Source organism: Nothobranchius furzeri, chromosome 2 (genome assembly GCF_043380555.1).
Source record: "Nothobranchius furzeri strain GRZ-AD chromosome 2, NfurGRZ-RIMD1, whole genome shotgun sequence".
In the NCBI taxonomy this organism is placed as follows: domain Eukaryota; kingdom Metazoa; phylum Chordata; class Actinopteri; order Cyprinodontiformes; family Nothobranchiidae; genus Nothobranchius; species Nothobranchius furzeri.
In genome coordinates, this window is record NC_091742.1 from 94,220,673 (window position 1) to 94,232,944 (window position 12,272).

The 12,272-nt window shown below is 43.4% G+C and overlaps 1 protein-coding gene across 2 annotated transcripts in view; it reads left to right on the forward strand.

Moving 5' to 3' along the window:
* The first annotated feature begins 677 nt into the window (after nt 1–677).
* LOC139061542 (zinc finger protein 665-like) overlaps nt 678–12,272 on the forward strand; it is a 103,125-nt gene continuing 91,530 nt past the window's right edge. Inside the window, exons 1-3 of one of the 2 annotated variants that reach the window (XM_070548172.1) lie at nt 678–1,237; nt 1,381–1,493; nt 10,687–11,190. In XM_070548172.1, coding sequence (XP_070404273.1) covers nt 1,484–1,493; nt 10,687–11,190 — 514 coding nt within the window. In that variant the 5' untranslated portion in view covers nt 678–1,237; nt 1,381–1,483. The remainder of the gene's footprint in view (nt 1,238–1,380; nt 1,494–10,686; nt 11,191–12,272) is intronic. The other variant, XM_070548171.1, reaches the window with a different exon arrangement.

Genomic DNA, 12,272 nt, shown 5'->3' on the forward strand with positions numbered 1-12,272 from the left:
ACTTCTTTGCTCCGTTGTCCTTAAAACAAATGACAAGTTTAATTCGCCACACACACACACACACACACACACACACACACACACACACACGCACACACACACACACACACACGGGAATAACTGGGACCCGCGATACAAACTCTTTCTGGCTGATTTTTGCCTAAAATGTAATTTTAAAAACAAATATACAAACGAAAAATGTCTATAAACTGAACCGCTTTAAGCTTTTAAGGTTTCTATGGCTAGCTCTTAACAAACTTACGTTTAAAACTTTGTAGCTCTCCCCACTTTCTCTGCCTGTTGAAAATCCACATCCAGCGCGCAAAGCATGCTGGGATAGCCTTGTTCTGTGAGGATAGAACAGACCCGTCCTCGAAATGTGGGCGGAGCGAGGCTGCGTTTGAGGACGTGAGAATGAGTACTCTTGGAATTCGGACAGTACTCGTCGCTGCGCTGTGACGTCATTGCATTCTTACAAGCATCCTTCCCGTGGATTCGGACACACCCTCGGTCTTGCTAGACCGGCGAGGACCCGTACTCATAAGCATCCTTCCTGTGGATTTGGACACACCCGTTGACTCGGCTTTTCCTGCACGTGCACATTAGGAGGTGTGGCTTTCGGCTCTTTCAGGAAGGGCGGGGGAGTGAGCAACAGGCAGCCGTTCGAATTAAAAATTCTCCTCCTCATCACCCTGACGGTGTCATCTTACGGACCCTGCCTTTAATATTATTGTTTCTGTTTGTACACCTGCCTTTTTTGACATGCTCAGAATTCAGCTGTAAATATTGATTCTTATGTAAGCCTGTAAGCAGCCAGGTGCTTTTGGAGAGAGGAACAAAAAACATTACGACAACTATTTTGTCTAAAAAAAACACCAGCGGAAGTTATGTATGAGAGTCAGGTGGGTTTTATTCTGCTCCAGCAGGTGGCGCTAGTGCACCTTTACGCTGGTCATCGACCACCAGAGGAAGTAGAAATCGGAAGCTGCTAGCAGAGCTAGCTTATTGTTCTGGTGTGCGAGGAGAATATTTGAGGCTCTGCAGTAAAAATGTCTTCACTTCAGTCTCTGGGAGAGTTGATCAGCTAAAGCGACTAACTGCTGCTGCTGCAGAAATCTTCTCACCAGGCTGTGGAAACTTTCTTCTCCTCCTCAACAACTTGGTGGAGTTCTTTCCAGAACCAGAGAAGATATTCTGCGGTCTTCGTGACGATCGGAGCTCCAGAATCAGGTTGTGGGTGAGAAAAGCTTTTCTCTAGACTTCCTGCCCTCTGGATCTGCTGCTGTTCCTTTGGCCAGAACCAAAGCGTTGGATCTTTAATCTCCTGCGTTGTTCTGAAGCAGCATCTTAATCAGCTCTCCTGCTTTGTTTCTATTGCAGCTGTTAGCTAAACACGGCTAAAGAAAACCTGCTACCACTTCAGGATCATCCATCAGCTGGGACTGATTCATCGTGTGTTCTTCACCACCTGGACCTGGACAGCATGGACACAGGTACTGGTGGATGAATGAATATATTGTCAGTCTATTGTAACCCTGGCGTCAGATTAAGTTACCACTTATTCAAATAATAATAATAAATAGGCCAGACTCTAGGTCCAACAGGATTACCTTACAAATTACCAGTGAGTGGGAAATGGAATAGCTGGATCCAAAGAATGAGCAAAAGAACACAGTTGCACCAGATTTGTAATTTTATATAGAAATATGAAAATAGAACAAAAAATACAGCAGCTGCAATAGACATATAATTAAACAATTAGGCCTTTCCCCCTATATCAGTAAACCTAGTCAGGTTGAGCTCAAAGTCAGTCTTCTATTTGGTCGTAGTCTAGTCAAAAAGAAAGTCTCCTCGGTCTTGTAAAACTCAGGTTCAGTGGTCTGAGTGGTTACCACTGGAATGTTGGCTCAGTATAGAAGAATGATGTTCTCCTGATCGGGATTCAGTTCGGGCACAGGCTCGCCATCTCCATCCGGAGAGAATCCAGGACTCCAATCCACTTCAGTCCCGTACCGAGCATAAAAACCTAGCCTGCACAACAATAATGCATGAAGCATGTTTTTAACTCACGTAACTAATAGTTTGAATCTTTTTTAACCAGTTTTTTTTAACAAGGCTTATGATTAGCATGTAACCATAGAGTAATACAAAAATTACACAATAACAATATGATAATCAACAAAACTGACGTTTAAGATCCACAATATTCACATTCATTTGGAAAAATAAAACAAAAATAATTATTTTTTCCCTTCTGTTAGCAGATTTACCATTAACATCCATTAACATGAACTCATGTGGCTGGCCAAAGTCAGTTAGCTTTAGTTAGCAGGTTGCTAGCAGAGCTTAGCGAGCACATGGCGTTAACTCACCAAGATGAGGTATTAGCGTGCTTGAAGCGCCAGCACAGCCACCTGGTCTCTCTAGCGTGGGCTCCACGCATCCCACTATAACACATAACCTAAATTAGCCGTCTAGAAAACTCAAATACTCTTAAACTCCTGTTCTGTATAGCGACTCACCCAATAAAAGATATAGACGGCTCGACTCAATCCCCTGAAATATGGTTCAGTGCGGCTCCTCTGCAATCTTCCTCCAGCTCTCCAAAGAGCAAAAAACGGCGCCTGAGTCTCTCACCTTGTAGGAAGGCGGGACTAACGCCAATCTCAACAAATGAGAGGGCAAGTTTAACTCGACGGGAGCGCCAACCGGAATCAGGAACAAACTAAGGAATTACACTTCCGTCTTTTCAGTCTAAAAATATTTTCCAAAATGAAAGCATGGAAGTAAGCTGATGCAAAAAATAAAATAAAATTAAAGCGTTTTATCTACTTTAGGGATGGGTACCGAATTCGGTACTTTTTAAGGTACCGACCGAATTCTACAGTACCGACCGAGCACCGATTCACTTCATTTGAAACGGTGCCTCGTTTCGGTACCCGTGCTTCACAACAAGAACTTGCCTAGACAGCTGTGCATGCGCAAGAGCGTGGTAGAAAGGACGAACGCTAAACCTTGGGTCCACTTCACTAAATGTGATGGGTAACTAACCAGCGACAACGATCTAAGTGAGAAGGGGGTCCAGATCGTGAAACATCTTCTCAGGAAGGCGAAACACAGCCATGCTGACCCCCATTTGGCTCTATTGAATTATAGAGCCTCACCACTTGAACATGGTGTGTCCCCTGCTGAACTTCTGATGGGACGAAGATTGAGGACCACTCTCCCATTCCGTGACGCCCATGGGGTACCCCAGGATCTGGGGTTCCAAAGAAGGTCTCTGCAGCTGAGACAGAAGAGGAACTATGACAAGTCAACCAGATCACTGGAGCCGCTGGTCCAGAATGATACAGTGAGAGTTGGGGATTCTGGTCGCTGGAGTAGGAGAGCTGCTGTTTTGGGGACAGTTGGTCCTAGATCCTATGTGGTCAGGACTGAAGATGGCCAGACATTGAGGCGCAACCGTCGTGACTTGTTGAAGACACAAGAGACTCTTCAGGAACAGGACTGTGACGATGGTTCGTCTCTTGTTGTTGGGCCGAACGCGCAGCAGGGATGGCTGTGCAAGACAGTGTCCCGTCAGCAGAGGGAGCCATATCTGAGCCTGTATCCTGTGGGCTCAGGAGGACAACGCGCATCATTAAGCCTCTGGAGAGATTGAATCTTTAGTAGGGCATATACTGAAGAAAAAAAAAAACTCAATACAACACAAGAAACAGCACAATACTTTTTTTGTGTGTGTGACAGAGGGGGATGTAGTGATATCTATGGTGGCTCTGCCCACAAGGGGGCAGTATTAGATAATCTATTTAAGGGTAGAGGTGAGCCCTGATGAGAGGATGATGTACAGCAGGAGAAGGAACACAATAAACATCTTTTGTGAAGAACCTGAAACTTGGTGCATACTTCCAGAAACATTACAAGTTGTATGTTATTTATCGTGATATTTATCAAATATGGTTATAAATTGAGAAAAATATATATCTAATTGTAAAAGAGAATAAAAAAATATTAAACACTCAAAAGTATCGAAAATTGGTACCGTTAAGTACCGGTATCGATTCGTAGGTACCGGGAATTGGTACCGAATCGATTCAAATGTCAAAGGTACCCATCCCTAGGTTACATTATGGTGGGACATTACAGTGAAATGAGAATGAGGTTCAATCTTTAAAATAATGATCTGTATATGTTTAGCACTACTGGGGTTCTAAAACCCCCCAAAGCTTTTTACATCACAGTCATTCACTCATTCACAGACTGTTGTAGAACCTTGAAGTTTTAGAGTGAATCGATCTCTCCAATGAATGATTTTTGAAGCCAAGTATAGTGGTCATGTGACTCGTTTTAATCCAAATAGTTTTTTGTTTTGAGGGGAGTAAGGGGGTGTATGACACGTCTCACCTTTATGTTATTATTGTTTAATTTGATGCACTCCACCTTGAACTGCACCAATCCAGCAACTGCTGCATTTTAATAACTAGTATTAAAGGTGAGTACACCAATATTTGCACAAGAATAATTTTTGTTTTAAACTCTCAGTGACACACTTTGCAGGGGGGTTGGTATTTAATTTTTCTTGGCGTGTGGAAAAACATCTCCTTCTGCCCCCTTTATTTAGGTCCAAGGTCATTACTGGGCTGGCCCTATTAAACACGTTCTACACCCCTGCTTAGTAGACTTAATGAAGTATTTTAAGTCAGTATAAAAATGACTGAAACACAAATCTACATATTTGGCATTATTGACCAATACCTTTGATTTAACTTATTGTTAAGAACATCAAGATGCATTACAGTGAACATTATAATAAAGTACATGTTTCTAGTGCAGAGAGGAGACAACCCATAGAAGCACTGATTTGATCTCATTTCAGAGAAAAGTAGAACAGATCAGATGCATCTAATAAATAAAATTACTAACATAAACTCAGGAATCTGTTTCTTTGCTTCATTGTTCTGGTGCTGAAAACATCGCTAATGCAGATCAAAGGACATACACAGATGAATGCACCTCTTATTTATTATTTGGAAATTAGTGGGTGTGGTTTACATCAATACATTATTTTAAATCTGAAATTGATAAGGATTGATCAGAAGTTGCTATGTGTATTGTTTATATGAAAAATATTTACAGAGCAGCCTCAGAATTGAGATTAAATAGTTTTGATCACAATAGTAAAGGAACTATTACAGAATAGGGTTGTCACGGTAACCGGTGTAGCGGTAAACCCCGGTAAAAAAGTTGACAATAATAATTACCGTCTTGTTTTTAAAAATATATATTATCTCTGTGGGTTACCGTGGCTGCGGTGTAGGCGCGGTGACCCTTACCAGCCACCGTATCATCTGCTGAAGTTGCCGGCGGCACATGCGCGCTTTGTTGTTTACAACCAAAACTTTCTTGAAGCTAAAGCTGAAATAACGGCCAAAGGAGGAGACGGCAGCGCTCAGGACATTTTTCATCCCTCAAAGAAGACAAAGTGGGAAGTACGGGCATCTTTTGGATATTTGAAGAATGCCGAGGGACAGCTGATAGAAGACGGCTATCCTGTTTGCAGCACGTGCAGAAAAAGTGTCTGTGAAAGGCAGCAACGCTTCAAATCTCATGACACATCTGCGTGACCATCACCCACAACTCTACAGTCAACGCAAGGCAAGCTAACGTTAGCGCTTTAGCTAAAATGCGTGATCCGAGGATTTGGGTTGAGGGAGAACGCAACGAGTCGCTATATAAAGCAGCCGCAGCGCCGCTACCTGCATATAAACCGTGTCGCGGACACCCCCATGTTGAAATGACGCTATGCATTACGGGGCTCCCAGGGGCAGATAAGAGTTGGTCTCTCTCCGAGAATAATTATGAATTTAACAACGATTACTGCCTGATGACATTTTCCCAAATCTGCAACGCTCACTGGAAGGACACAAACCGAGGACAATATTTTCCTGATATAGGGTTTATTACTCAAGTAAGGGTAAAAAAAAGTATCTGATTAGAAGGCTACTTGAGTACTAAGTATCATCTGATCTAATATTTTTAAATGATGACATCAAACAGACAAAAAATAAGAAGTTATGGGCAAATATTGGTATTTTAAAGACTAAAGGGAAAAAATGTAAACAAATAAACAACATAATTACAAAATAACACATTTTAGGCTAAATTTAGACACAAACTGAGGACAATATTTCCTGACATACAGGGTTTATTTAATTGTGTGAAAGTGTAACACGTTTAAAAAAATACTGCGATAATACCGAAAACCGTGGTAATTTTGGTCACAATAACCGTGAGGTAAAATTTTCACACCGTGACAACCCTAATACAGAACAAGTTTTCAGTAAAATCAGAACATTAATATTTAAGTTTATGAATTAATACATCTGAACTCGTGCAGTAGGAACTAGGAAATATGAAATACTAGAACCATTTTAATTTGATTAAACTGATTTTTTTCCTAACATTGTTGGAATTTTCCCCACACACAGTTAAACAAAACAATGTTGATTGAGGTGTGTGTGTGAGAGAGAGGGGGAGAGAGAGTTAAAATAATAAATAAATAAAAAAACCGACCGGAGCGGAGGCAGTGACCGACGCAGCACGAGCCGTTTTCAGCTCTGTCTTGTCAAATGCACCACGTACGTTACGAAAAAAGTAACTTTAAACTAGGGCTGCACGATATTAGGAAACCCTACGATAATCGATAACACTGCTTAATATTGCGATATCAATATTACTCACGATAAATGAACAAATACTAAAGTATGCAGTGTTGATGTTGTCTGGCGTGTGACGTCTGCTCTGGGTTCAAAGCAAACAAAAACTAATGCATGAATTCCATTACAACATAACATTTTTATTGCAAAAATATGCAGCTGCACCTGCTACTGTATTAGCAGCTGCACCCGCTACTGTATTAGCAGCTGCACCTGCTACTGTATTAGCAGCTGCACCTGCTACTGTATTAGCAGCTGCACCTGCTACTGTATTAGCAGCTGCACCTGCTAATACAGTAGCAGGTGCACCTGCTACTGTATTAGCAGCTGCACCTGCTACTGTATTAGCAGCTGCTACTGTATTAGCAGCTGCACCTGCTACTGTATTAGCAGCAAAACAACACACTGCATGCATGCAGTTTCTCAGTGACTTTAAAACATCACCACCACCATAAAACTTTTTCTGATGCTCCAAATACAGAAAAACAACCCTTACCAGGGTTTTAGAATAAATAAATAAATCAGAAAATAAGTTTAAATGTTAAATAATAGTTAACATCACTTAAATGCAACAGCAAATTCTCTCATTGCTACTGAACATATTCTCCACTTATGTGGTTATGATATAGGGCTGTTGCTGTAATTGGGAAGTGAACTGTGCTGGGCCAAACTAGGAGAATATTAAGATTTTCTGAGGGAAAGAGAAAAACAATTGTCTACCTTTCAGAAGAGGAACTGGCAAAAAAAACTACATGGAAAATATGTGAAAACGTTTGTTTTTAACCCCAAATTGAACAAGTTTACCTAGATCTTAAAAAGCAGCTCAGATGATGAAACTGCAACTATGATTCTGATAACAAGCTAACAAATCGAACTAGCTCCTCTTAAGATAACCGGCTAGCAGAGCTTCTGACTGACAGTTTATGTGCAGCAGCAAATCAACTATCCTGATTAACAAGGTTATAAAAGCTCATAAATGAAAAATCACTTTGATGTGTGGGGGAACTTTTCCAGGCCCTCTTTAGCAGCTCAGGGTGGGACTGGGAGGAGAGTGCTGTAGCCTTTTAGCTGGAAGCTAACCGGAGACAGAAACCTCAGCACAAAGTGCGTTCGTTAATCTGAGCCAGCATGACGAACATGGGAAGCGAGCGGCAGCGGAAAGTGGGGGCGGAGCGGAGATAGTGGAATTTTGGGGATACAGTCTGTGCTGGAGCGGGTGAACCAGGCGGCGGCATGGCGGCCCAAAGTAAGCGCAGCCCGGGAAGCTCCGCTCGGCAGCACCATCTCCGACGCTCCGGTGTCGGCGCGCGGAGGAAGTGGTGGTGCCGAAAACAAGAGCGGTGGCTGGCAAACATCTCGACCTGCGGATGGAGACAGCCGAGCAGCGCGGGGCAGCTCGTAGGGGGCGGGCGTATTACGTGAACGGATCCATCTGATTGGCCGCATTTCAGAAGGGCTACATTTGATTGGTCAAATAATACTTCCGCGTAAAAAACAGAGCTGGTTTACAAAAAGTTGATGTATGACACTGATGGAAATGTTTGAACAAACATTTATCGCCGTTTTTGACGTGCTTTGCGATGGGCCTATCGCACGTAATGTTATCCCGATGACGATGATTTTTCGATATATTGTGCAGCCCTACTTTAAACCTTAAACTGAAAAAGATGCGAGCTGAAGAAAACCTAGGGAGTTCTGAAGAAACATGAGCAACAGTGAAGCAAGCACAGAGAGATCCGTTACTGTGTGTGTGTGTGTGTGTGTGTGTGTGTGTGTGTGTGTGCGTGCGTGCGTGCGTGGATGGATGGATGGATGGATGGGCCGGACGGACTGAGCTCCCGGCTGCAGTTTTGTGTGTAGGGAGGGGCGGGCGCTCTATGTGTCTGGCCAATCACAGAGCATGAAGACAGTCAGTTACCCAATGAGGATTTTCCTTCTGCTTTATCCGTACCGGATACTCGTCTGAAATGAGTATCCGGCTCATCCCTAGCTGTAACCACCCTGCCCTGCCTCCTCCTCCTTGCTGCCCGCCGGCTGTGATCATAAGCAACAACAGAGTAGTTCCCGCTGCTTCTTCGGGAAACAGCGCAAAAGAAAAAAAAATCAATAAAACTTGGGATCTTGTAAGCGTGGCGCTGGGATTTCAGCCGTGATGGGCCGCCACGGCTACGCCTATGTAAGGGAAACACTGTTTTGTACCTCAGAGAAATCTCAACACCCACACTTTTAAACACTGTGTGTGTGAACGGGTTATTCCAAATGTTTCAGAAACAAGAACACTGACCTTAAAACCAATCAAAACCCGAATAGTGGCTGTGTGTAAACAATGTGAGCCCCCCCCACACACACACACACACACACACTCACACATTTAGATCACCTTTTGCTCTTTCGATTGTTCTCAAAGAAATCCATTCCACTTGATTCATTAGCAATGACTCCGTCTGCTGAAGTCCGTTCCACGTTTTCCTGGTTGCTCTGCTGCACGCATGGTGGACGTGACCGACATGGTTGTCAACAAAGTTAGAAAATAAAAGACCGAACGAACCAAAGTGAAACTACAGGCTTGTCGAAGCTGGAGGAGGAGTCAGTGCCATTACTATCCCATAATAAGCAGTATCCATGTCTGATCCCTCCACAGACATGGGGACATGAGGACATTTCTCACAAAGAAGCATAAAATAAGTAAAACTGTCCAGAATGAATGCTGACAGATGCTTCTGGTTAGAACTCGGTTTGCCCGCGGGTGATCTGGGTGAGGCCACAGAACCTGCAAAGACTCTCAAAAGGTCTGGAAAACGACCGGTTCGGCTGGCTCCGGTGAAGTGGAGACGGTCATACTGGGAAGTTTCGGTAATGGAAACACACCAGTTAGTGCCTGGCTGGTTTATAAAAGACACCCGTTCCTCCTTTTGGTGTGAGGATGCCAGCTGGTCCTGTTCCACTGCAGATAGCTCATCAGTACTTAATACAAGTTGTTTATTGTGTATCTACGTTGGTGTTAGTTTGGGATGTTCTGATCATACCAGCAACACCTGTGTGAACCCTGTGTGCAGCACTTGGGGTTCTTCCCCTTTTCCTTCATGCTGTGCAGGACAGCAGCAACAATGTAAAACAACATGTCCGCCTAACTGTAACTCCGTCTGCGAGAGTGATGTAAGCTTTGAGTCCTGCAATGAACAGCTTCAGCTCCTGGGGAAGCTGATTACAGCTGGTTTAATACGACGTAAAGAACACAGTCTGGGTGGAGTGAGGTGAGTTTCCAGGGATGGCTGCAGAGATCAACACCTCCCAGTCAGACGCAGCTACGCTCACCAACACCCGTCTGTATGAGCGTCAGAAGGCTCAGCTAATAACCGGACCATAAGGAAGTTCATGATGCTGGAAGAGCAGCCTTTCTCTGTGGTGGAAGAAGAACCAAGTTTATTCATACAGCACGTGTCCCAGACCGAGGTCACGAAAGGAATCACAATAAAACGCTGAAAAATAATACAATGAGTAGAAAACAACAGGCTCCGCCCTCTGCTCAGTCACTAAGTAACCCACTACTAATAATAATAATAACAATGAATCTCCCAAAATGCTAATTAGTAAGATTCCTTTGCTTTGTAGTGCTCTAGCCTGCTGAGAGGTTAAAAGTGAAAGATTGTTACTGACAGCAGCTACATCTAAGTGTTTATTCATTTTCCTTTTGACTGAATAGTTGCTGATTTTATCTTGGAGACGTTTCTCCTCACATAAGCTTCAGATCTAAAGCTTGGGTTGTGAGTAGGAGGCTTAGAAGTTCTGGTCAGAAACAAACACGCTGATTGTGATGGAAGTTTTTATTGTTCCTAAAGTAGAAATCTGTTTTTATCTAAATGAAGTTCATGTTCTTGTTCTTTTTCCCACATCATGTAGCCAGTATCACTCATGGTGTAAATATAAAGGTATGGTGGTCTGTAACATCATGTGTCTGTGTTTCCTACAGATGTTCCACAGCTGGCGCTGGTTAAAGAAGAAGCTCCTGAAGAACAGAGTGCTGGTGTGGACCAGCAGGACCCAGAACACCTCCACATAAAGGAGGAACAGGAGGAGCTCTGGACCAGTCTGGAGGGAGAGCATCTCTGTTTGAAGGAGGAGACTGAAGCTGTCGGGTTTCCTGTTACTGCTGTTTCTATAAAGAGTGAGGATGATGAAGAGAAACCTCTGGTCTCACAGCTTCATCAGCAGCAAATAGAAGACAGAGATGTTCCAACCAGCAGCTCAGCTGACCAGATGGCAGCAGAAACTGGTGGAGGAGCAGGAACTAGCAGGAACCCAGATCTGAACCCTCATGAACAAACATCTGATTCTTCAGAGACTGAAGTTAGTGGAGATGATGAAGATGATGATGATGATGGTGTGAATCGGGACTCTGAGCTGTCAGACTCTGGGTCTGAAACTGGAGATGAAGATGATGACTGGAATGAGAGCAGGTCTTCTGAGTCAGATGGTAAGTCTGTCAACAAGTTCTTCACAAGTGGTCTCTCCAGAGACACGTGAGGGAGACAAGTCATCCAGCAATAAGGTCTTCAGGCTGTTTGGTTCATAAGAAATGTGTTAGAGTGAAGCAACATGTAGACTCGTGCAGGAAAGTCCAGAAGAAACCTAAATCATTTACAGTGGGGCAAAAAAGTATTTAGTCAGCCACCGATTGTGCAAGTTCTCCCACTTAAAATGATGACAGAGGTCAGTAATTTACATCATAGGTACACTTCAACTGTGAGAGACAGAATGTGAAAAAAAATCCATGAATTCACATGGCAGGATTTTTAAAGAATTTATTTGTAAATCAGGGCGGAAAAAAAGTATTTGGTCAAAAATTCAACTCAATACTTTGCGCGTACGTACGGCACACAGCGAGCTGAAGTTGTGGAGAGGGGCTTGGAGCGCGTCGCAGAACCAGAGCGCATGCAGGAAGATTCCTCCGACTGAAGCGAGACTTGTCACTTAGAAAATGTTCCCTGATTATGAAACTTTGGCTGAATAGGCTTGTTCCTGTCTCCAATGTGGCGACACATCCAGGAGCTGAGGAGAATCCCAGAATCTCACGTCCTCGTCAGCTCAGAATGCGCCTTTATGATTCCGCACAAGCGTGACGCGTCAACCCGGTCTCACAGTAAGACCGGGTTGGAGCTGTTCAGGTTTACGCAGACGATCTTTACATTTAGAATTGGCATACAGATGTAAAATTAATGCAGTAAAATATAAAACTTTTTATTTAAATATCCATTCATTATTTTATAAGTACAGAGAGCCGCATCAGATGGATGGAAGAGCCGCATGCGGCTCCAGAGCCGCGGTTGCCGACCCCCAACATAGACCTATGGAGAGAATCTCATTATGTCACGTTGCTGCATCGATGCGGAATCGTGCACGGCTGAATCGCGATGCATCTTAGAATCGATCATTTTTCCCACCTCTACCATATAATACACAGAAAACATCAGTATAGTGTAGTGAAACATCAGATGAATTTAAAGCTGCAGGTCACACACGGCTGTTTCTGTGAATGAGGAACAGGTAGTATCAATT